Genomic DNA, 27,306 nt, shown 5'->3' with positions numbered 1-27,306 from the left:
TACAGGTTAACACTCTTATTGTAATAAAAAAAAACCTAGTAAATACAAAAGAATGCTACATATGGTGATAACTGAAGTTAATACTAATATATGTACACACTAGGATACTGCACGGTGTATATATCTACATAGAAGTATATTGTGAGACAAATGAATAATACAAAATATTGTAATATCGAATATTAAAGGGATAGACTCTAGTTTCAGCCCGTGAAAATTAACACTAAAAGTTTAGTTAATCTACAAAGCTGTAACACATTTGGATAACGTTACAATTGAGTGAAACATGAGTCTGTGACTTTGAAATGGTGAAATACTCTCTATAAATAGACTAAAACTCGACTCCATAACTGTTACTTTTCAGACGCACGTGCGTTTTGAAAAATATAAGAAATGCATTTTGTGATATTAAAAACACCAGGATGACCAAAAACACTTCGAATGTACGGAAATTGATAATCTAAACAATAAAATCTAAGTAAAGTATGATTTAAGTTATCAAAAAACGGCTATAATGGTCAAAAATATGCCGTTGTGTTTAAAAACTAATTAACTGCTGGAGTTATTTTTATCTGAGGTGACCCACTTAGCATATACATGTATGAACATACATATGAACAGATTGCAATCAATACACATGTCAATTTACACATACGTATATTTATTCATAATTAAATATTGGGTATCAAACATTTGGTAATTTTGACATATAGTCTGAAAAGGAAACCCTCTACATTTTCCCATTAGAATCAAAATATCTTTTATACACACCATCCCACAGACATGATAGTTTGACATATAGTTTTAGAGAGGAAACCAGCTACATTTTTCCATTAGTAACAATGGATCTTCTGTATGCACCATCTCACAGATAAGATAGCACATACCACGGCATTTGATATACTTTTCGTGGTGGAACGAGAAATAGCTCAAGAGGCCTACCGATGAGAATCTATCCTTGGCTGACCGCGCATCAAACGAGCGCTTTTCTACTGGGCTACGTCCCGCCGTATAATGTTAACATGAAGCAAGCGCTTTACCACTAGGCTACGTCCCGCCTCTTGATTAAATAATGTCTTGGGGTATTGCAAAAAACAACAACCCCAAAAACAACAACCCTACATTCCTTTCTTCTGTGAATTAGCATACGTTTACCATACTGCGCAACTGGAAGTGACGGAGCGTGGAGAGTCGACGCCTAAGGTGTGCACGTTACTTACTGGTATACAAATATTAGGATTAGTCCCAACATATCTCCTGGCGATACACCACCAAGCTTTAGCTGTTTGTCCATGCGCCTGATTACCCCACTCACTGTTTCTTAACACACATTACCCACCAGTCATAACGTTTTATATATCCTTTGATATTTAGTTGGTAAAAAACTGAAAGTCCTATTTATTTCTAAAGCAATTTTAGTGACATCGATATTTGAGCATCAGTGTGATTTTTGTTTTGCACCTGTGTTTCTTCACTCTGGATTACACGATCGTCGACGATACTTACAGAAAATGTATTTAAATGGTTAAACATGGAGGCGTTCATGTTGGATACGATTTGATTAGTATTACAGGTAAGTTGTTTGAAATAACTACAGGTAATGTATGATGTTGGCATTGGTTTGAATATAACAATATCTAAAAAGTATTACCGGTACTTAAAGTTTGTTTTACTTGACGAGCACCACTAGCACACGTTGATCAATTGGTTTTTAAAACAGTACATGTATTTATATTAGTAATAAACACATATGCCGTTTTTGGATCGGTAACAGGTATAAGTCCATATTAAGGCATCTCTTTACATTTTACAAATGCAAATGTTCAGTATACAGCAAAAATTATAAATATATAATAAATGTATCTTATAAATTACTAACGAAGAATAAACGAAAAGAAAGTAAATAAAGAAAAGGATGTATAACATGGAGAGAGAGAGAGAGAGAGAGAGAGAGAGAGAGAGAGAGAGAGAGAGAGAGAGAGAGAGAGAGAGAGAGAGAGAGAGAGAGAGAGCGGAGGGGGAGGGAGGGAGAAGGAGGAGGAGGTTGGGAGGCAGGGAAAGAATTTTAAAATATTTACATTATTTATAGTACAAGTATATATTGTTTATGGTTTTTAGTTTGACAACTAATCGTCATGACGATATTTAACAATAATGTAACATGCGACATCGGCAAACAAACGTATATTGGAAATAATCCCACTATCAATATAATTTATGTAGATCAAAAACAAGATAGGACTAAGAAGAGAACCTTGGGGAACACCACTTGAAACCGTTTTTCTGTGAGAAGACTGGGTGGGTTTTAAAGTATAAAATATTGTTTATGGGGACATGGGTAACATGCAAACCAAGTTAACAATTTACTCTTTATCCTGGCAGTTTCCAATATGTGGATTAGATCCTTGTGCCCAACTCGATCAAATGCTTTACTTATTTGACACAAAAACTGATTTAACTTTTTTCCTTCATCCATTGATGGACATATACTTGTAGATATATCTCCTACCCTGACACCTCTTTACCGAATCTTAGACCAGGATATAGTCTTGTCTATGGTTTGAGATAACACATGACAAAAGCAAGACATTGTGCAGATTACCCAGTCATTCAGGACGGTTGAGGTTCAGTGAACAAATCCTATTTTATAATCATACATATATCATGTTATAAAACCAATATCTCCACCCGTATAACGAAATACTAATCACAAACAATTAACCAGTGACGTCACATTTACATGTAGCTGGAACGTAGACAGTGTGACAGAGCGGCGAAGCATTGTGTTAAATTGGGTTTACGGTACTGGTGTATTATTTTCCAGCGGAAACAATGAGTGCTGTTATCACACAGATATATTCTCGTTTCACGATGACTTCTCAACAATACAGTGGTTATCGTTGCACATGGGTATTCTGTTTTGTTACAGTCCGTAGGTTGTCTTCTGCGAATCTTGGATTTATATTGTTACAATCTTGAGACGGTTAATGAATACGTGGTGGACCAACGTGGCTTTAGGTACAGAATCAACTGTAAGTACATACTTAGTCATACCCATTTGAATTAAGATATTATATATTATAAAAAGTACATACTTGGTCATACCCATTTGAATTAAAATATTATATATTATAAAAAGTACATACTTAGCCGTACCCATTTGAATTAAAATAGTATATACACGTATGTTATAAAAAGTACGTATTTAATCATACATATTGCATTACAACACCTGATCTTGGCATAATATATATGAAATAATAAAACTAAATAAAAAACGGACCAAAAGTTGAAATAGTTTATCTAGATTTATAACTAAAATGTACCAGTATTTTATAGGTCGAGGATTTTAAAAACTGATATATTGATGGGACAGTAGTCACAAACATAGAGTTTATAATAGAGACCAGAATAAATTAAATACTGGTTATCTAACAACACCTCATTTATTTGGTAGTGTTAAAATTTGTTTTGTTAAACGCAGCCATAAGAGCACACTGATTAATTAATCACCAGCTATTGGATGTCAAACATTTGGGTATGGGACATTCTTGGCGTGCTGTGATCAGAAAACTGTTAAAGCACGCCTATAGTGAGCACATCTTCTGACTTCGCCAGAGAGTTCTGTCCAGGACAAGGGCTCTTTTATATACACTTTCTCACAGGCAAGACAGTACATACCACGACCATTGATATTCCCAGGACTTCTAGATTATGGTAGCCCCACTCCCATGGTTAGTGATATTAAATTTTGGGCTAGAAAATAGCTACTATTGCCATGCCAGATGACTAGTGAAAAACATTTGTTAAATGTTGCAGTTGAGTCTATTTTGTAAATGTGAATATTCTGCCCACCCCCCACCCCCCATCCCCCAATATTAGTGTTTGTAAGTTCTATCTCCCTCTTTAGGTGACATATCCGATTCTTACTATTATTTAGTATTATCTTAAAGTAAAGTTGGGCTAATCAATTTTTAATTGTGTCTAGTAAATTATTAAAATCATCGATCCCATGGCTAGCGGATTTTAAAAAAATTCTAGAAGCCCTGGATATACCAGTAGTAGAGCACTGGTTGGGACGTAATAAACCCAATGAGGTTCGATGGATAGTAATCACCTGTCAAAATGAAACGCATCAGATGGGAGCAGGACCTTGCTTAGCTTACTTTATAGAGTGTTATCCTTAGGTGCTTGGGTCCAAGGATCGCAGAAGATGCATATACATGTACATATATCTGTATTATAACTTTATAATTTCGATAATATATGATACTGTTGTTTTTTTAAAAGTAAGATTTATGGACGCTGTCGTGGACACAAATCAGGGGACCCACCCCCTTAAAAATATTATCCTTTTTTCTTTCTTTCTTTTATTTTTTGTTGTTGTTTTGTTAGGATGCCATTTCAAGGAGCTGGCCTGGTGCTTATAAAACGTTTAGAGTATAAAACTCAAGACTTTAACAGAGTCTGTGACACTAATGCAATGACACCGCCATACACAATGCATGTGTGGTGCGTCTTTAGAGATTGAGTCTGGGGCCCACATTTTCGAAACAATCTTAGCCTACGAAATCGTAAAACCGTGGTAAGCTATGGCGTCATTATGGCGTGTGCTGTATTGGCGTCACAACCTACGACGGTTTTACGATTCCGTAGCACTAAGATGACTTCGAAAATACGGGCCCTGGACTCTAAAACGTTTTATAAGCACGGGCCTTGGTTCGTGTGCTCGTTTCCCATTAGACCCCTCCCCCTAAACAAATCCTGGATCCGCCCCTGGAGCATGCATATTAGTATATAATTACTCAGGCAAACAACTATGACTTGGTTTTTTTTTTCTTCTGTGGAAGCGAGAAGTGTTTTCCACTCACAGAAATTAACCATTAAATACAGTGGCTAACAGGCCGTGAAGGACCGCGGTAAGAGGTGTACGGAAGCTCAAAACAGTATAGATCTATTGAAAAATGGATTCCTTAAGAGTGGCCTCCTAATCAAAGAATCGTGTCGTGGCTGACACTGGCCGTTAATAATCTGCTGTTGACATCGCAGTTTATGAAGTTCTAAGCGATCGCCACTGACGCCATTAAAGAACATTCTTAAGACAGCCACATTCAATACAATACGGCCAGAGCCCTCTGTCGTCGAGATCAAAATCTAGATTACATTTTTTTATTCTGCTATAAGTCTTTTTCAACATCCACTCTTTCGCCCTTTTTATCGCCATTGATAAATGTTACTATTTCTTAATAAAGCTAAATGGACACGCACCTGATTTTAAGTTGAAACTAATAGCTGTATAATAGCTGTCGTTGGATTATTGATACTGAAAGGGTTGTGATCCGGGGGTAAGATATATTTTCATTAGCTTTTGTACAATAGTTAATGGAGTGTGAACATTTTACATCTCTATTACAATACACATGACTTGAAAAAATATATTTCTATTGTGTTTGTAATGCATCGAGTATTATTACGATACCCCACAGGCTTTGATAAGCGTACTATAATGTAATAAAATAAAATTAATATAAATATTCCACTAAATCATATAGAGACCCAAGGTTAATGTTAATATTATCTTACATGGTTATTTTCGTGCTTATATCCAATTATGGATAAAGCACGCTGTCCTGGACAGACACACACACACACACACACACACTCACACACACACACGCACACCTCAGCTGTCCAGGATAGTGGGTTAGTTGTTCGTCGTTAGTTGTTAGTGAGAGAGAAGAGGGTGTAGTGGTCTTACACCTACCCAATGTGTCGTTAAAACTCGCTGTGGGTGGGAGCCGGCTTAACCACGACACCACCGAGGCCGGTGTCATTTACAAACTAAACAAGTAAAGCAGCGGCTTCACAGAGCTAGGTAAAAATGGCAATATTAATTTAAAAATATCTTATTTGTTTTTACTTTTTGTAAGGTACAGCCCTAAATTAATAGATCAACTAATAACAGTATTTATGAAAAATTATATATATTTAATATAATTAATTAATTAATTAATTAATTGACTTACTAAATCAGCAGCTTGTCTGGGATATGGAAGTAGTAGCCGGGGTCAAATTCCGATCAGCCGAGTATTGGCGATATTTCAGTTTTGTGCTACGTAGTATATTAAAGCTGTAGCCTAACCGGCCGCGAGCGATGCGAGCGATTATTTTAGAAATCATTGGTTTCAATTGCAGTATCCTAACCATTCCTAATCATTGGTTTCAATTGCAGTATCCTGATTTCTGAAATAAAATTAGAAACAATTCCTATCGGTATTGTGTCGCGCGCTCGACTACATGAATCTGTCGCGCCGTACGCGTGCGGTTATGATGCAGCAATTGAACTCAATGATTTCTAAAAAAAAATACCGGCTTCGGTGGCGTCGAGGTTAGGCCATCGGACTATAGGTTGGTAGGTACTGGGTTCGGATCCCAGTCGAGGCATGAGATTTTTAATCCAGATACCGACTCCAAACCCTGAGTGAGTGCTCCGCAAGGCTCAGTGGGTAGGTGTAAACAACTTGCACCGACCAGTGATCCATAACTGGTTCAACAAAGGCGATGGTTTGTGCTATCCTGCCTGTGGGAAGCGCAAATAAAAGATCCCTTGCTGCCTGTCGTAAAAGAGTAGCATATGTGGCGACAGCGGGTTTCCTCTAAAAAACAGTGTGAGAATGACCATATGTTTGACGTCCAATAGCCGATGATAAGATAAAAAAGCAATGTGCTCCAGTGGCGTCGTTAAATAAAACAAACTTTTCTTTCTTAAACAAAAATCGTTCGCGCCGCTTTCGTCGCACGCGTCCGGTTAGGATGCAACTTTAGGATACAGCTTTAGGATACAGCTTAAAGGGGGAAATGGTGATATACTAGTTTGTATATTATGGTATAAAGGCTGTTGGTGATAACCGTTGAAAGCAATAACATAAGTTTAACAATAAATTTATTTACAATGTTTTTGTGTTTTGCATTAGTAAATAGTGTTATAATAAATTAAGGCGTGTTTTTATGCATCAGTAGTGTGGTAAGACGATTTTCAAATCTACTACGAACCAACGCCATTTCTTGTCCAGGAGAGCATCGTGAACTGTAACTCCGAATGCGAACTATAATATGTTTTATAATACCAGTATTTTGATTGACTGAATGCAATGTCATCTGCAGACGAGAAAACATTAGCTTTGGTTAAATGCACTGACAAGGGAGAAGTAAGATCTCTTTTAACTTAGATTGCTTTCATTACTGACTTTTATAAGTTTGGGTGGAATCTGACTTAGTCGATAGAGAGCTCATCTGGGGTGCTTAGGTCATAGGATCGATCTCCCTCTACCTAATTCTTCCCGTCACAAACAGTGCCCCACGACTAGTATATCAAACGGAGTGGTATGTGCATATAAAAGATCCAATGTAGTGGGTTTCCTCTAAGACTATATGTCAATAGTATAAAACATTTAACAATCAGTGTAGCTTATGATTCATAAATTGAATGTACTCTAGTGGTGTCGTTAAACTAAATAAACTTAATAATATTGTATCAAGTCTTTAACACTCCCTATCCTCTCTTGCTTTCAGACGCAACACGTATGATGGTTTAATTATTATATGCAGACTCGTTCCGATGATGTAACCGTGCCCATCTTGTAACCAGTGCGACCAGCGATGTCCACGACGGAGGTGGACAAATCTACGTCATCCAAACTAGAACCCATAGTGGAAGATGGATCGGAGGAGGATGTCGACAGCGGGCAGTCGAGTCCAAACTCCGCGGAGTACCCGGAGGAACCATTTCTTCTCACGCAGTACAACGACGACGAATCCTTGTACTCGTCTGCCGTCTTCTCTCGCGAAGGGTCCACTGCGCATGCGTCGGAAGCAGACGGCGATGGTGGCGATTCGTACGAGAGTTCCGATTCGTCTGACAACGAGGGATCCGTGTTACTGGAACCTCTGCTGCTCAATGACGAAGACTACGACACGGATCTAGATATGGATGAAGATAGTAAGTAAATGTGTAGATTAAAAAAAATATAACATAAAATCAGCTGTGTATACCTTTAAGATCCAATAATAGTGTAAGTAGGCCTACACATAACAGGACCATTTTATAAATGATGACTAAAATCAAATTCAGGGTAATTTATATGCATTTGAGATGTATAGATATATGTATGTATAAAGTAGGGGGTAGGAGTCAACAAAGTGCATTGTCTCACAAAATCTATGGCTAGGAGGTTCAAATTTACTTTAATATTAATGTGTGTAAAAACAATTTCCATTGTCATGTCATGTCATAGGGGTTTACGTGCACATTCAGAGCAATCTGTGCCGGCTTTGGCCAGCTCCTCCGTCCAGGACAGGAATTTTTTTCATTAGTAGCAAGTGATATTTCATATGTATCATCCCACAGAAAAGGTAGCACATACCAAGGCTTTTGATATACCAGTTGTAGTGTACTGGCTGGAACGAGAAACAGCCCAATGAGCCCACAAACGGGGATCGACCCCGGACCGACTATTTGAACAAGAACAAGAAGAACAAATTGTCTCAAAAGATTAAAAAAACAAAAATAAAAATAAAAATTAATTAGAAAGATATGCTAAGAGGCTGACGATATCTACTTTGATGGGATCGATCCCCGTTAGTGGGCCCATTGGGCTATTTCTCGCTCCAGCCAGTGCACTACGACTGGTACATCAAAGGCTGTGGTATGTGCTATCATGTCTTTGGGATGGTGCATATAAAAGATCCCTTGCTGCTAATCGAAAAGAGTAGCCCATGAAGTGGCGACAGCGGGTTTCCTCCCTCAATATCTGTGTGGTCCTTAACCATATGTCCGACACCATATAAGCGTAAATAAAATGTGTTGAGCGTCGTCCAATAAGCCATTCCTTTTTTCTTTCTACTTTGACTGTTATATTTCAGAGTGGTTGTATCCTGAAAGGTACGACCGAGACACGACTGGTTTAAACAAGTACATGCGGGCGTGTGCTCTGTTCGAGGTGAAGCCGGTCCGCTACTTCATACAGCACATGCATGACGAGGAGCTGTCCTTGAAACACCACGGGCTGGGTCCAGTGGCCATGAAGGCCTTGTCCATTCCCCTCGAGGTTAGTGAGTCACGGGCTGTCCATCCCCTTCGAGGTTAGTGAGTCACAGGCTGTCCATTCCCCTCGAGGTTAGTGAGTCACGGGCTGTCCATTCCCTTCGAGGTTAGTGAGTCAAAAACAGGCTGTCCATTCCCCTCGAGGTTAGTGAGTCACGGGCTGGGTCCAGTGGCCATGAAGGCCTTGTCCATTCCCCTCGAGGTTAGTGAGTCACGGGCTGGGTCCAGTGGCCATGAAGGCCTTGTCCATTCCCCTCGAGGTTAGTGAGTCACGGGCTGGGTCCAGTTGCCCTGAAAAATTTGACGATGCCCTAATTTGTACATAAGCACTCTGTGTAGCATAATATAACGCAAATGTTAAATAACTATTCACCACCTGTTATGCAATCTCACTGGCTCTCTGGATACATATATATTGTACCAAATAATTAATCAACATTAAACAATAAACTCCCCTCCCCCAAAGAATACAACATATCAGAAATACATGTATTTGGTGTAAAAAAAAATCTTTGCTTTGAAAATATAAATGTTCAGCTTACCTAGTCGTGGGTAGAGGCAGCCGCTTATGCCCCCACCCTCAGTCTTAAAATGTTGTTCGTATTAGTTACTACTAAAGCTTTAGAGGTGTGAGGTGTGGATGCAATCATATATTAATGTGTATTTCAACTGGCACTCCCCCCCCCCCCCCATCTCCGTAACAGAAGCCTATAATATGTTCATCCCTCTCTCTCTCTCGTAATTAAATTTGATTCTATATCTCACATTCCACTGAGAGACAGCTATGAAGCTAGACGTGTCGACGTGCGCTCTGAAGTTAACCCCCCCCCCCCCCCCCCACACACACACACACACACACCCCAGCGCCTCCGGTGAAGCGGTCGACTATACAGACCGCTCCCGTTGAGAAGCGGCCTACTGTTGTTGAGGCGACGGCAGCCGTCAAGAGGAAAGCATCATCTCCTGCAAGCCAGCCTGTCTGACAGACGACACCCCCGGAGGAGGACGTAAATACCTGGCAACTGGCCTTGGGGAAACTTAAGGCTTAGTACCGTCACAACGTCCAGGGCGACACGACCGATACGGCGAAGCTGAGGGGCAGGTTTTGCAACCAGGACTGGAGACCGCTGCCAGACGGGATCCACTTCGAGCTCCACAACATTCGGCTCTCTAAGAAGCAACTCATCCCATTGCTGTCTGATCGCCGTAGTCGCCAACCTTTAAACTTTTACTGTTTTAGACCTTTGTTCAAAATTTTATGTCGAAATTATTTTAAAATAATTATCTTAATTAGAGATGCGCATCAAAATTTTAAAGGCCCACTATTTAATTTTTGGATGTAAATTTCAAAATTGTCCCCTTAATTTTTTCTGTCCCGGAGCAAGTCACTGGCTATCCAGAGACAGGCCCCGGGACGGACATGCTCAAAACTCTAGTGGTATATGAGCATATAAAAATTATTCGCACTCGCACTCTATATCTCAGTTTTGTTTACGTTCAACAAGTATTGATATGCTTCACGTATTAATATGTATTATAAAGGTAGTAGAAGGAGGTGTAGCACATACTATTATAAAGTATGCGAAAACAGTAATAAATAATAACAGACATAAATAATTGTTTACTACATTGACGTTTTGAATTGGTAGAAGGTGCTCACCGAATAAGGCTAATTGAAGGTCTATTATTTTGCGACACAATACACACGTATGTTTGTTTACTGGTTACATCGCCTAAAGTTATTTTCACTACAATAATTTATCTAAATGGGAAATACATTTTATGTCGTGGTAAATTTAACACAAATTTAACACAAATTTACACACAGTCAAGCATGAAGTTTTCGGAAACGATTACAAATAGAGGAAATTATGAATGATTTTATTCCAGCTGAAACATGTTTGCTGAATTTATAATCGAACTCGTAAATATACGTTAGCTTTCAAGGTTATATTTTCTTCTCAAAATGAGGTGATACCGTATATCCTTAACACCGATGTGTTAATATTATATACCTTATAGTGCAACCCTAGTCTGATGTGCACAATATTTTAAATTATATTATCGTTTAGTTACAACTGGGTTTGGGCAACGATTCTCTTTAAACGTGGGTAAGGGGACATAAATACAAATATTTATTAATATTGAACAAAAAATAAAGGAATACCAGCTCCTACGGAAGATTTTTAAAATATTATTAGACTTAGTAGACATATTGTGGTTGACTATTACAAGCTGTGTAGGAATCGATTCCATGATTGTACAAGAACTGATTTTGGTGTTAGCGATTAGATTTAGAACTAGTTCTGTATTATTATACATATGTATACATAATTTTAATTTTCTTGTGATACATTGTTTATTTGATTAATCGGTGTTTATCAAACTAAAACGCAGACGAAATATTTTGCTCTTGTGTTAATAATTCTGTCCGTTAAAGTATGCTTGCTAACATTTCCACATTTCAAGTTCTGACATTTACAAATTAAAAAGCACAAAGTATTTAAAATAGCCTATATAATAAACTGAATTAAAATTAAATCTGTGCGCCTTGGCTCAGAATGCAGTATTGTTATAATTAACACAACTATATAATTCATTTCTTTATTATTTCTTTCTTAAAATAAATTGTTACAGATGTGGATCCAAAGAGAGAAACCAGGAGACCTGCCTCCACACTAAATATCCATGAGCCCCCTTTTTCCCTCTTTTAATTTATTTTTTATTGGGATTTCCTTCTGCACTTTTCCCGTTAATTCCACCCCGCAAAATATTTCTGGATCCTCCCCTGTGTAATGTCGATCTGTTAAAATCCTAGATCCTAGATTCTAAGATAGTGTATTTTCTGTTTTGCATATTTAATGCATTTTGGAGTACACTGTTACTTTATTAACGTGCCTATATCCAAAAGAGGTTCAGGCATTGGTGTACAACAACCAGGACGTATTAAATAATTGAAGCAACAAGTTGTATGGTTATGTGTGATAAACAGTATAAAATATGATATAGGCTAAAACATTTTCATTTTAAAAGTTGCGTTAACCCGCCTGCTGAAACGAATTTTCTTGTCTCGACCCCACTTGTACAATTTTCTGCATATGCTTCTGTGTTAATAATTGATTATTTATAAATCCGTCTGTTTGTCAATGAGTGTGTGTGTGTTTTTAGATTAATACTGTCATAGAGAAGATCGACCTTGAGGGTAATGGGATCGAAGCTGAAGGGACCATTCACCTTTGCCGGGTACTCAGGGAAAACGTCTACGTTACTGATCTGGTGAGTGAAAACACATTTCTCATGCATAGTCAGAGAGAGAGAGAGAGAGAGAGAGAGAGAGAGAGAGAGAGAGAGAGAGAGAGAGAGAGAGAGAGAGAGAGAGAGAGAGAGAGAGAGAGAGAGAGAGAGAGAGAGAGAGAGAGAGAGAGAGAGAGAGAGAGAGAATTACACCCGTATCCATTAGATACCATTTATCTTATTACTCAAATGTTTAAAAACGCTTTCTCTCGTTAGATATATTTGAAACTTGTTTTAAGGTAAATGATAAATGCGGTGTCGTTTATGTATTAACACAGTGTTGTATTTCTGCAGGTGCTATCGGAAAACAAGATTGAAAGTGTTGGTGCAATACATATGGCTCAGCTCCTAGCTAACAACAGGACGCTGGAGAGCGTAGATCTCACAGGTACTTTATAAACAATACACAGAGATGTATCTTATTATCTGGCGCACACAGGCCATGTTTTTGCGTCCCCCCAAAAAAAAACCCCACCCAAAAACAACAACAACAACAAACAAACAAACAAACATAATAGGCCTACTAGTTGCTGTCGGGAATCATGAATTATGGAATAAAGAGTAGATGCTTACTTAGATTACTTAGAGAAAAATTGGAATACTGTGCAGCATGGAAACAAAACAAAAAACAAAAACAAAACAAAAATCAGTTTTTGTTACAAGATTTTGCCGCTCCCGAAAACTTGGCGCCCAAGACCTGGGCCTGGTTAGACTGTGCACTACTACGTAGTTTGTTTAACGACAACATTAGAGCACATTGATTAATTAATCAATGTGCTCTAGTGATGTCGTTACACAAAAAACAAACTTTAGCTTTAATCCATAATATTAATTTTAGCGGGTTGTTTTAGACACTGTGCAATATTTGTACGTAAGAATAAGTACCTTTAACGTTTTATGTGGGCACATATCCACGTGAACCCCACAGTATTAACACGGACACATCAGGACAATGTGACACAATAAGTGTATGTATTAAGGACACTGGGTATACTATAATACGTATCTCTAACTTATATACTTCTTGGGACGGGACGTGGTATGTTCTATCATGTCCGTGGGATAGTGCCAGATCCCTTGCTACTAATGAAGAAATATAGCGGGTTTCCTCTAGAAGATTTTATGTCAGAAAAACCAAATGTTTGACATCTAATAGTTTATTATTGATGATTAATAAATTAATGTGTTCTAGCTGTGTCGTTAAACAAAACAAATTTTAAATACTTCTTATTCTTTTTTCTTTTTATATCAAAGGCCGTGGTATGTGCTGTCCTGTCTGTGTGATGGCGCATATAAAAGATCCCTTGCTACTAATCGAAAAATATACATGTAGTTTACCAAAAAATACTTATTTTCATTTACCAATAGCCGATGTATTTTACGTGCTCGGGTGTCGTTAAACATCTATTATATTATATTATATTATATTATATTCAATTGCCAAATGTTTGACACCCAGTAGCCGATGATTAATAAATCAATGTATTCTAGTGGTGTCGTTAAACAAAACAAACTTTAAATACTTCTCATTCTTTTTTCTTTTTATATCAAAGGCCATGGTGTGTGCTGTCCTGTCTGTGTGATGGTGCTACTAATTGAAACATATAGTTGGTTTCTTCTCTAAGACTATATGTTACAATTACCAAATGTTTGACATCCATTGGCCTTCCTTTAATCGCAGTTTCTCTCTTAAACTCACTCGCTGTCTGTCTGTTTCTCTCTCCACGACTGGTATATCACAGACCGTGGTATGTTCTATTATGTCTGTGGGATGGTGCATATAAAAGATCCCTTGCTACTAATCGAAAAAAGTAGCCCATGAAGTGGCGACAGCGGGTTTCCTCTCTCAATATGTGTGTGGTCCTCAACCATAAGTCCGACGCCATATAACCGTAAATAAAATGTGTTGAGTGCGTCGTTAAATAAACCATTTCCTTCCTTCCTTATATACTTGTTATTGCTTTCAGGTAACGAGATCACTGATACAGCAGCGGAATATTTCTACTTCATGCTAAAAGTAAGTTGTACCAGACGACGTCATTTAAATACGGGAGCCATCATTCTCGCTCCCCATCACTTCTCTGAGACTAGTTCAAGGAGAGATTGAGGATATTTCATATGTTTTGTCAAATATGATTTATATCTCATCTCGTGAAGTTTGCAATCATATCTCACGAGTCGCGCAAAAAACACGAAATTTTCTATTTATTATATAACTTTTGGCAATTTACCTTTATTTTTAAAATGCCAGCAGCAAAATAGTTCCGGCTTTCTTACAGTCAAGATAACACTTTCTACAGTGACAATAACACATTTTAGAGTGAAATAGTTAAATTTTCACTCTAAAATGTGTTATCGTCACTGAGTGACTGATTTATTTCACTGATATTTTAAAATATTTCACTAAATGTTATATAATACTAATTTTTAGCTCCTCTTAGCAAGTGAAATTCTATGGTATCAATGTGGTAAGGGAGCAATTAATCACTCGCCTCAATTTTGTTTCATGTCCTAGATTTCAATCAGTCAATCAACCATTTGACGTGCGCGTACATCCAATGAGGGTTCAGTCACCTCTGTCAAGACAAGGGGTGGGGTTATATGGAATATACAATGTTAATTAGGAGGAAAAAAAAGTTATAATGATAAGCTTAAAATCAAACCACAAAAATAATTTATTTGCGTCGGACCTAAATATGGTACAAATTAGTTGCAAATAGATCGGACAGAACCATATATATTATTATATATAATAATAATTAATACATTCAAAAAAAGGTCTACTACTCGAGCCCACAGGAAACTATTTCAGCAATAGTAAGTGCAATTATTGTTATTAAGGGTTAGGTATATATTATGTCAAAACGTATATCCGAACATATTTAGTTAAAAAATTCCTACATTTTCTATTTGTCGGTTAGTATTGCCAGTCGACATTAATGATTAGGACACATTACGTTTAGATTAAATTTCTCATTGCAGAAAAACACGACATTGCGGCGCTTGTTACTGCGGCATAACTGTTTCGAAGACTATGGTGCTCAGTTCTTCAGAGACGCTCTCAGTGAAAACGAGGCTCTAGAAATACTCGATCTTAGCTGGAATCATTTCCAGAGCAAAGGTTGCGTTGCCATCGCAAATGGACTTAAGGTACTTACAATTGATTGTCTTGTCACATACGTTTTCATCTCTCTGGTAAAACTCTTTGCACATTTATTATTTTGTGATCGTTTAGATAGAGTGACGGACTTGACAGCTGTGGTGGTAGTACTCGTGACAGGTGCCATCGGTGGAGCAGGATATGCTCAACTTTCGCGAACACCTGATATCATCACTGTTATGACAGTGATTCATGAGTGCATGTCATCACAACTCTACTTATTCCATTGGGCTCAGTTTTTGTTTAGTAAACTAGTCGGGGAGTGGCAGTCCATTTGTGGCTTTGCATGAAAAATTAAATATTCAGGAAAGGATCTAATGAAGAGTGGCTGTCCTCCTACAGACAATGCACTAGATAGAGATTCATGGAATCAACCATTATTTTGCCAAATGCGCATTCGACTCTGCATTGTGCAGATATACGGTCTTGATCACGTGTTACAATTTTGTCGTTCAGATTTATTCATGTTTATTAATATGTATATATATATATATTTTTTTTTTTTAAACAAGATTAAATAAATGGTTATTTAATAAATCTTCTTTATAGACTGTATATTGCCAATGGAATTTGAATACTTTATATAAAAACCATTAATTTGCGTTATGAAAAAACCCCAAAACATTTTCAGATTTTAACACGGTGAATGGAACTTTCACTCTTGGCCCTTTCTGCTTCTGTTTAGCAATTACTTATATCTTTATAAGTCACGTTAAAAGTCTCCGAAATCGTCTAATATTTTAAAAATTGGCCTGCGTCAGTGTGATTACTTAAAGGCGCAGGCCCTAGTTTCAGCTTTTGAAAATGGAAACTAAGTTTAGTTAATCTACAAACCTGCAACACATTTGGATAAATGTACAACAGAGTGAAGCTAAATCTGTGACGTTAAAACAGAGAAATGTCCTTAAAAATAAACTAAAACTCAGACTCCATAAACGTTACTTCTCAGACGCACGTGCGTTTTTAACAATATGAAAAAAAGCATTTTGTGGTATTAGAAACACCAGGATGACCTTACCCACTTAAGTTGTAAGGAAATTATCAATCTAAACAATAAAATATATATAATGTTTGATTTCAGTGACCATAAACAGATATAATAGTGAAAAATACGCTTTAGTGATTAAAAACTAGGGTCTGTCCCTTTACCATGTCTATGACTTGACTTTGAATGATTGTACTTTGGCAGTTTTATTTATTGCAAATAATCTTGATAAAACCATCCACACAAAAGACAAGCATTCACGTCAGACTGAATTACATTTCAGGAGAATTTTGGTCTTAAAGAGCTGAATATTTCAATGAATGGATTTGGTTTAGAAGGAGCCAAGGCACTTGGTGACGCAATAAAGCACAACAGAACTCTTCTCAAACTGGACGCAATGTTCTGTCGGCTGCCGTTACACGGCGCTATGTCAATGTCCGACGGTCTACAGACCAACGATATTTTACAGCAGTTAAACGTAAGTTGACAGTGTTTTACAGCAGTTAAACGTAAGTGACAGTGTTTTACAGCAGTTAAACGTAAGTTGATAATGTTTTACAGCAGTTAAACGTAAGTTGACAGTGTTTTACAGCAGTTAAACGTAAGCTGACAATGTTTTACAGCAGTTAAACGTAAGTTGATAATGTTTTACAGCAGTTAAACGTAAGTTGACAGTGTTTTACAGCAGTTAAACGTAAGTTGATAATGTTTTACAGCAGTTAAACGTAAGTTGACAGTGGATGTTTTACAGCAGTTAAACGTAAGTTGAAGGTAGATGTTTTACAGCAGTTGAACTTCAGTCAGAAGTGTTGTGTGGTGGAGTAATGGGGTCAGGCTGTAGTAATTAGGTCCATAACCAAAAGGTGGGTGCTATGCCAATGAAATCCATTTTGGCAATTATTTTTTTTTACTGAGGGAAAAAGGCCACAGACACTTTATGGCTTGAAAATGCTATCAGCAGTTATATTCAGGATATCTGTTGTTAAGGCTCATATAGATTGGATGCGGCGCGTGCGTGCGGTCCAGCTATAACAAAATCAAAATACACTGGGTTCAATGAGAGGTTCTAGACTGGATGTGTTTGCTGCGTGCGTCTACAAAACGCATGCGGCCAGCCGCAATGAAATAATCATATATGGTATATATGCCCAAAACGCAAGACGCAGATGCATCAGTCGCAACAGTCAGACCGCACGCACGCGCTGCATCCAATCTGTATGAGCCTTTATTGTCACTTGGCCATTTCAACTGCTGTTGTTATATTTTAGTTATTCATAATTACAATTAGTCTGTATGTTCTAAGGCCAGTATTTTTTAATTTTTAGGTTTACGAACAAGAACTTTTGTGCACAAAGGTAGGAGGAAGGGGAAAACCCCCCAAAACCCCCCACCTGTTTGGGGTGTATCAGTAGGGGTGAATTTTTTTTTTTAATATGGCTACTTTGATAGATGTGGATTCGCGAAATAGCGATTCGGACCGAAAGAGAGCGACCGAAGACGAATAAATGTTATTTCTCACTGTTACCTTACGAAATGCGCCACAATAGACTAGAATGGTAACTTTTTTTCTTTAGAGCTGTTTGTGGAAGTCGGCGGAAAAAAAAAGAGAAAAAAAAAGGTGAAAAATACGACTTTTTTGTTTTGTTTTATTTGAGCAAAATTTACGTCGGCGGGTTCGTAAACCGAATAATAAAACAAATACTGGCCTAATGCAAAGATACATGCTTGTTTTGGAGAATGCTAATAGAAGTTCATGTTCATGTTATAAAATAATATTATCTCGTTTGTTGAAGGTTGGATATAATTCACTCCATGCAGATGGCGCCTTTGCTCTTTTGGTGGGCGTGGATAAAAATGAAAGCAGTTCACTTAATCTACTCAACTTTGGCGTAAGTTATTTCTTACATGGGGGTGGGGGTGGGGGTGGGGGTGGCGAAGCATAACCCAGTGCTAAAGCGCTTGCCTAAGAGAGTGATGCGCGGTCGGTCTGGAATCGATTCCTAGACCGCTTCAGTGGGCCTATTGGGATATTTCTCGTTCCAGCCAGTGCACCACGACTGGCATGTTCTATCCTGTCTGTGTGATGGTGCATATAAAAGATCCCTTGCTACTAATGGAAAACATTTGGAGCGGGTTTCCTCTTCAAGACTATATGTCAAAATTACAAACTGTTTGACATTCAGGTTAATAAATTAATGTGCTCGAGTGGTGGCGTTAAACAAAACAAATTAACTTTTTTAAAATTATATTAATAAACTTATTGTTACATTGTTACCCTTTTTTAAAAATGTTATTTTATTTTATAAAATAATTAGGCCTAATTAATTTTCACAGTAATAACGGTATGCTTTCGTCCAGATGTTAGAGCATTTTAAAAAATACAATCCCGAGACTATTTTTAATAGTGAAGCATTTAGAATAGATACGTTTCTTTTAACTCTCTCATTTTTATTTCCGTTTCTTACAGTAAAAGTTAAATTTTGCATTAACTGCACCACTAAAACACATTGATTAATTAATGATCGGATATTGAATGTGAAATATTTAGTAATTTTGGCACGTAACCTTCAGAGGAAGCCAGCGCTACGTTTTGTTTTCCATTAGCAGCAATGGATCTTTTATATGTGTTATGCACTATCCCAAAGACAGGACAGCGTATACCAGGGCCTTTGATGTACCAGCCAGGCGCGGGACGTAGCTCAGTGGTACAGCGCTCGCTCGATGCGCGGTCGGTGTGGGATCGATCCCCGTCAGTGGTTCCATTGGGCTATTTTCCGTTCCAGCCAGTGCACCACGGGTGGTACATCAAAGGCCGTGGTATGTACTACCCTGTCTGTGGGATGGTGCATATAAAAGATCCCTTGCTGCTAATCAAAAAGAGTAGCCTATGAAGTGGCGACAGCGGGTTTCCTCTCTCAATATTTATGTGATCCTTAACCGTATGTCTGACGCCATATAAACGTAAATAAAATGTGTTGAGTGCGTCGTAAAATAAAACATTTCCTTCTTCTGCCTTGATGTACCAGCCATAATGCACGGGGGGGGGGGGGGGGGGGGAGCCAATCAGAGAATGTTTCTGCCGAGGAGATTCGATTATCCGACCCAAGCACGCGAGGACGAACTCTCTCCCGACTTAACAAGATCTCGTTCCAACCTACCCCGTTTTTACATTACTGCGTAATTAAGTCGTTATAAACGTAGTCACAATATCCTATGACTATTAAAATTGTAGTTGTTTTGTGATGTGTTGCATTTTAAATATATTCGTCGTAGGATCGAATCACCTCAATGGACCCATTCTTTAACTGGGCATTTTCCCATCCCAACTAGTGCACCACGACTGGCTTACCAAAGGCCGAGGCATGTGATATCCTGTCTGTGGGATGGTGCATATAAAATATCCTTTGCTACTAATGGAAAAAATGTAACGCGTTTCCTCTCTAAGACTTATATACCAGAATTACCTAATAGCCAATGATTAATTCAACGTGTTCTAGTTAAACACAATTAGCTAACAATTAAAGGGACATTCCTGAGTTTGCTGCATTGTAAGATGTTACCGACTAATAACATATTTCTACGAGTAAACTTACATATTAAATATATTTTCCTGTTTAGAATATCAGTGTCACTCTGTATATTCAATGTGTTTCTGGTCGTCTTAATATTTGTAAGAAGCCCAAACTGGATTTTGTCTTCAAATAATTTCGTACGTACAAAAAACAACAACTTATTTTAGGAAATAAAATGAAATTGAATCTAGTACATTAATATTAGAACGATCAGAAACACGTTTAATGTACAGCCACTAATATTTTATGCAGAAAAATATGTTTGATATGTAATTACAATCGTTAAAAAGTCTTTATTAGTCGATAACATTTTAAAAATAGCAGCAAACTCAGAAATGTCCCTTTAATATATATGACGACATGGAAGCTTTAATATTTTGTATAATTTTCCACAGAATACTGTCGTGAAGCCAGAATTCCAAGACCTTCAAGAAAAACTGGAATCCAAACGAAACATCAAGATCATCTATGGTGGGGTCACGCAGGAGGTACCGACCCTGACGGCCGAGTACGTTGACCCCATGGAAGCGTTCAAGAAAGACCCATTCACAAAATTCAAACAGTGGGTGGAGAAAGCCGGTTACCGTTTGATTGACGTGTTACGTCATTTCGATAGGGACAACAGTATGACCATATCAAGAGAGGAGCTCATAACTGGAATCGAGGTAAGCTTGCGCAGTTATCACTCCAAAAAAAGAAAGTTTGACAAAGGCCAGAAACTGTACTCAGAAAGAGAGGGGTGGCTGGGTGGCTGGGGAGTGTAAAAAAACTAATAAATTAGAAATGTTTATACAAATGATAAGATAAAAATACTGAATTGATGGTTAAATAAAATTTATTGACAACGAATTTAAAAAAGGGTTTATGCAAAAGATTATTTTCATCTTTTCATCTTACTGAAGAGTGGGGCGGGATTTAGCCGAGTCGGTCAAGCGCTCGCTTGAGGTGCTTGCGTCGCAGGATCCATTCAACTGATTGGGGGTTTTCTCGTTCCAACCAATGCACCACAACTGGTCAAAAGCCGTGGTATGTGCTTTCCTGTCTGTGGAAAAGTGCATATAAAAGATCCCTTGCTGCATTAGGACAAATGTAGCGGGTTTCCTCTGATGATTACATGTCAGAATAACCAAATGTTAGACATCCAACAGCCGATAATCAATTAATGTGCTCTAGTGGCGGGCCATATATAGCCGATTGGTTGATTAATTGATTGACCAGCTGACACTAACTGATTGCAACCATGAATTCAACACGGCAGTAGTCTTAATGTTTTCCCCACCCACATTCTTTAATTAAAACCTTTTTTCTTTCTTTTTTTTCGTCATTTTACTTTGGGCAATTTTGACTCATCACAGCCCTGCCTAGAATAGATATAATTTTTTTTATTCTTTTACTTTTTTTTTTTTTTTTTTTACTTCATTTCATTTCAACTTATTATCGTGCTTATATCCAATTAAGGTTCAAGCACGCTGTCCTGGGCTGCCTGTCCAGGACAGTGGGTTAGTTGTTAGTTGGTTAGTGAGAGAGAAGAGGGTGTAGTGGCCTTACACCTACCCAGTGAGTCCTTAAGAACTTGCACTGGGTTGGAGCCGGTACCGGGCTGCGAACCCTGTGCCTATCAGCCTGTAGTCCGATTGCTTAACCACTGCGCCACCGAGGCTGGGTTTTTTAACTTCAAGATGACAATTTCAATGACGAAGCTAAGATTAATCAAATTTTTGTTTTTGTTTATGTATCAATTGACACAACTAAACATGCATGGGTGCGTATTTGAAGTTATTTTAGTATGTATTTTGTTTACAGAAGCTCAACATTGAAATGACGAAAGAGCAGATAGAAATTTTATTACAGCGCATGGATAAGGATGGAGACGGCGAAATTGATTTCAGGTAAGTTCGGTTTACATGTATTGAAGATATGAATGAACATAGGCGTCGGAAGCAGGTAGGAAGAGGGAGCAAGGGCGGGCCCAGGAAACATTTTAGGGAGGGGACCAAGGGAAAAGGGCACATGGAGCAACTTCCTGAAAAGGGCACTTTAATGAAAATTGTAAATAAATTGTTAAAAAAAGGGGGCACTTTATTTTTTAAGGGGAGGGACAGGCCCCCTGGTCCCCGCCCTTGGGGAGGGGAGATTGAAAAAAAAAAAGAGAAAAAAAAATACGTTTTCACCCGCTTCCATGAAAGGCGAATTAATAGCTGAATGCCTAGTTGCTGGAATCAACCAACGCGACGTCACAGAGTGATCGGTTTCGACTGGTGCTTTGTTAAAATTATTATTCCATTGGATGGTATATGGCAATGACGACTAGGGCTGAGTAAATCTAGCAATAAAAAAACGTCCGCTAGACTGGTTTATGCGCTTCACAGTAAACCAAATGGCCACATTGGGAACCATTCAAATAGTTCGCGAACGTTAGCGAAACGTTTGTTGGCTGAACTTGTGGCTTGTCATCAGTCTGTCGTATGTCTTTAAATTGTTATCACACGTATGTGTGTTATTAGTATGTGTTATAAAAAATAACGAATGATGTTCTCACCAACAGATGTGTACGAACAATGTTTCCTTTCACCCACTCACCTTAGTTTTGCTTGGCTCGAGAACAGATATAATATATAGGTAATAACTGGTTACTGTCTTGGGATATCGGATTTATCCTACGAAGGTTAAAATGGCGAATGCCTTGCGATTGGTTATTTTATTTATCCTGCAGTCGGGGTGGTAAAGCCCTCGCTTGATGCGCGGTCGGTCTAGGATCGATCCCCGTCGATGGGCCCATTGAACTCGCTCTCGTTCCAACCAGTACGCCATGACTGGTATATCAAAGGCCGTGGTATGTGCTATCCTGTCTGTGGGATGGTGCATATAAAAGTCCCTTGCTAGTAATGCAAAAATGTGGCAGGTTTCCTCTCTAAGACTGTATGTCAGAAGTACTCATTGTTTGACATCCAATAGCCGATGATTAAAAATCAATGTGCTCTAGTGGTGTCAGTAACAAAACAAACCTTATCCTGCAGTCCTATATAATTCGAAAAATTAATGAAATTAACTATTTTATTACACAATTTTACCGTTTTCTAGGGCGGTAGGCTGGCACATGTTGAATGCCTTTAATATCGAAAACAACATCTATACACCAAAACAAAATAGTTCTTAAATAACAAAAATTGTCATCAAAACGTTTGGGGTTTTTTAAAATCAAAACCATCAACTGGAAATAAAATAATAAGTGATATTTAACAATACACCAATCCTATGATGTTCATAACTAGTGTAAAAGTAGTTCCGCCCCACTAGCATATTGTTGGTTAGTGACCGAAAATATAGAAATTTAACTAGTCATCATATATTGTCACTGTATATAGACTATTATAGTGATTGCAGGAAAATTATCGCTACCTAACTGCGTAACCGCTACTGAAAATGAAAGCGCCTTAAAAAACAAATCCTGGCAATAGGCCAGCGCAAATATAAAGACCGGACAACTTCCAAATACATCCACCTTGTTTTTACACCTCATACACAAGTTCAAATATCACGATTCTGGAACACAACTTTGTATGTACGATGTCCAGTTAGTAATTTGTATATTAACAGGAAGGAAGGAAATGGTTTATTTAACGACGCAATTGTATATTAATAGTTAACCAAGTGACAAGCTACCGTTTCAAAAGGTGTTATTAGTTTGAACATATTTAAATTCACATTATTTCATGAACATTGCACAATAACTGTTTGTCTATTTTTATTATAGTGAACTAGTACAGGAAGATACTCAACATCGGAAAACAAAGCGGAATGTTCTCAAGGTGGTCATGGAACACCAAAACGAAGTCAACAAATCTTCCAACAACGCTGACGCATTTATACAAGAAGCGGCAGGGTCTTGACACTCATTCGTTATGTATGTGTGTGTTATACGTAATAGTAGGTAACACGCGTTTTTCAACCTTCAGTGGAAGTGATCATGTGTCAAATGACTGAGCGACTGATTAACAGAAGTCTGCCTATCAAACTATTTAATATTAATACTTGAACTTCAAGAATGACTTGTGAAGAAAAGCACCCGAGAACACATGAACTCAAATTACAATGTGAAATACATCGATACATGATTGTACCGTACGAAGTCGGTGCATGGCTTGATCTTCGGTCACCATAAATGTATATTATACATCTAACATTCGGCGCAGAAACCAGCCTATCGAGCGTTTGCGATCGCTTACCCTCCTAAGGGCCGTACCTAGTGGGAGGGAAGGGCAAAATGGCCTATTGCTTTCCCACCCACCCAAAAAATACAAAGAGTGACCCTTTGGTCTAGCTTCATAACATTGTTCATCATAGTGTTTGTTGATAAATGTTTTTCTGTTAGTTTAGGTACGTCCCCAGATGTAGTGAATTAGTGTCAACAATTCTAAAACCAGAATTATATCGATATAGTGTGACACGGACACAAACTGTAATGAATAGCAATGATTGTGAGAGTGGCTGGTGCTCTATCAGGGCCGTACTCTGATCAAAATCCGGGGGGGGGGGGGGGGGGGCACTACTTTTTATAAACAAATGAAACACTATAAATATTAAACCCTGAGATGTGTGTGCTATTTTCTGGAGTAAAAAAAAAAAAAAAGTGAGATTCTCAGGGAGGCAACTGCCCCGCCCCCCGGAGAGTACCGCCCTGTCTATGTGAGCCTTGTAATATCAAGATTACTGAGTCACCGTTTGCAATTGTCAACAAGGTGATGGCGCACCAAATGACTACCTAGCTAGCTAGATTTTGCATGAATACTATACTTTAGTAGATGTATCATAGATAATAAAACGGAAGTGTTCTCTCTTCTTTCTTTTTTTCAATGTGACATTAATTCCATTAACACATGAATGAATGAAAGTTTAACTACATCCCAGCACAAAAATACGCAACGGATTTTAAGCATCACAAAACATAACATACCATTGACACACGATGACCTAAACATATCGGATACGATGTTTGAACGATGGACGTTATTGCAAAAATATCTGTAATAGTGTTGTATGATGGAGATATCGTAGAACTGGATTAACTGAATGTGCACGTCTAAGTTTCAAAATGCGAATGCGGAGTTTGCTTTTTAAAAAAATCATGTTAAGAAATAAGAATATTCCAGTACCTCTGGACCCCCCCCCCCCCCCCCGACACACACAAAAGGACGCAACCAAACGTTAATACAATATAAACTTGTAGAGCCGAATGTACAAAGTCCGTAGTTCTTTCTTTTCTTTTAAATTATTTTCGTGCTTATATCCCATCAAGGTTCAAGCACGCTGTCCTGGGCACACACCTCAGCTATCTGGGCTGTCTGTCCAGGACAAAGGGTTAGTTGTTAATTATTAGTGGTTAGTGAGAGAGAACATGGTGTAGTGGCCTTACACTTACCTATTGTAAAACTCGCTATTGGTGTGAGCCGGTAGCAGGCTGCGAAACCTGTACCTACCAGCCTTATGTTCGATGGCTTAAAGGGACATTCCTGAGTTTGCTCGTTGTAAGATGTTTCCGACTAATAAAATATTTCTACGATTAAACTTACACATTAAATATATTTTCTTGTATAGAATATCAGTGTCTGTATATTCAATGTGTTTCTGGTCGTCTTAATATTTGTAATAAGCTCAAATTGGATTTTGTCTTCAAATAATTTCGTACGCACGAAAACAAATATTTTAGGAAATAAAATTAAATTTAACCTAGTACAAATATTAGAACGATCAGAAATGTGTTTAACTACAGCCACTAATATTTTATGCAGACAAATATATTTGATATGTAATTGCAATAGTTAGTCTCCGTTAGTCAACATCTTCTTAAACATTGTAGCAAACTCAGGAATGTCTCTTTTAACCGTGACACCACTGAGGCCTGTTAGTCCGTAGTCAAATGCATTTAAGACAAAAACATGCTTGTAAATATGACCCGTTAGTTCGAAGTGTACAGCATTATATTAATTTTAAAATGTGAAGTCTTTATAAAACTAAAAATATCAAACACATTGGGCTGTCTGTGGTTTCGTTACCTATGGTTTGTGTTGAAATCCTCAAAATGCCTTACAATAGCGGACGAGATTAAACATTAAATAGTCCAAAATAGTTTTAGTACCTGTTACTCCCCGCACCTATTTATTTAAACAAAGTATGGTCCATCGTCTTGCATTGTTACTATTGTCATACATGGGATTTATTTGGTGGTATACACTATATATGCACTTGTACACATATAGGACAGAACTAATCACGGCCTTTTGTACACTATTTACTAGAATTTATATAATCTATCAGTTCATCTTGTTTACCGACTTCTATGTCATACATTTATTATAAAATAAAATATTAAAGAAAATAACACACAAGAAAAACAACTAACAAGTTTATTTCACAAATGACATGTCAGTGAAAACGGTAACTACAGAAATAGAAAATATGACACCAATTACGAAATGACACATACATGTGTTAATATATAAATTTTCAAAACTTGACAGTATGTTTGGTGAAGTGTTTTGAGATATCTAAATGATGATTGACTGAGCTTTAAAAGTACACACCTAAAGGAAACAAAATGAATTAAACCTACATGTAACCTCAATTTGTAAATGCTGCATTTTCCATTTTTCTTTTTTAAAATACAAAATACCCACCCACACATCAAGCTAATCTGACTGAAACTGCTCAATGGATACATGGACAAATAATAAAACTTTTTTTTAAAGTTCAATCCAGTAGAAAAATAAAAGTCAAATTTAACTGTATTACATTCAGTATGTATGATTGGTAACCAACGGACCAATTCAACAGAGGTCAATTCAACAGAGGTCGCATATCTAGATGCCAAATTAAATTATAAAAAAATATTTGAAAATACAATTAACAGAGTAATCGAAAAATAGATTTTGACATCTTCTTTAATTCGTTAATTTCATAACTTTTATAACATGACACCCCACCATCCCCCCCCCCCCCCCCCAAAAAAAAAAGAAGAAAAGAAATAAGCAACAACAAAAAAACCCACCAAACACATTTCTCAAGATTGTAGAAGAATGCAGGTAATTTTTCTTACATTATTAAAGATATCTTTTTCCAGAATCCTAGGGAGAAAATAATTTTGACATGACATTGTGTAACATCGTGTAACATTTGGTTTGATGAAGAACAAATA

The 27,306-nt window shown here is 37.6% G+C and overlaps 1 protein-coding gene across 2 annotated transcripts; it reads left to right on the top strand.

Moving 5' to 3' along the window:
* The first annotated feature begins 1,272 nt into the window (after positions 1-1,272).
* Positions 1,273-24,953, top strand: LOC121372016 (leucine-rich repeat-containing protein 74B-like). Of its 2 annotated transcripts, none has more exons than XM_041498253.1 (12): positions 1,273-1,573; positions 7,573-7,999; positions 8,923-9,107; positions 12,272-12,379; positions 12,692-12,785; positions 14,365-14,414; positions 15,380-15,547; positions 16,826-17,020; positions 18,336-18,431; positions 20,510-20,779; positions 21,918-22,003; positions 23,869-24,953. In XM_041498253.1, exons 2-12 carry the CDS (start codon positions 7,660-7,662, stop codon positions 24,002-24,004), a joined length of 1,728 nt encoding a protein of 575 aa, XP_041354187.1. In that variant the 5' UTR covers positions 1,273-1,573; positions 7,573-7,659; the 3' UTR covers positions 24,005-24,953. The 2 variants fall into 2 exon arrangements, with proteins under 2 accessions (XP_041354187.1, XP_041354188.1); XM_041498254.1 differs by lacking the exon at positions 1,273-1,573 and adding an exon at positions 2,931-3,032.
* Positions 24,954-27,306: the final 2,353 nt, after the last annotated feature.

The sequence above is a fragment of the Gigantopelta aegis genome, chromosome 4, assembly GCF_016097555.1.
Source record: "Gigantopelta aegis isolate Gae_Host chromosome 4, Gae_host_genome, whole genome shotgun sequence".
Taxonomy (NCBI): domain Eukaryota; kingdom Metazoa; phylum Mollusca; class Gastropoda; order Neomphalida; family Peltospiridae; genus Gigantopelta; species Gigantopelta aegis.
This window is presented reverse-complemented; position numbering and strand designations above follow the sequence as displayed.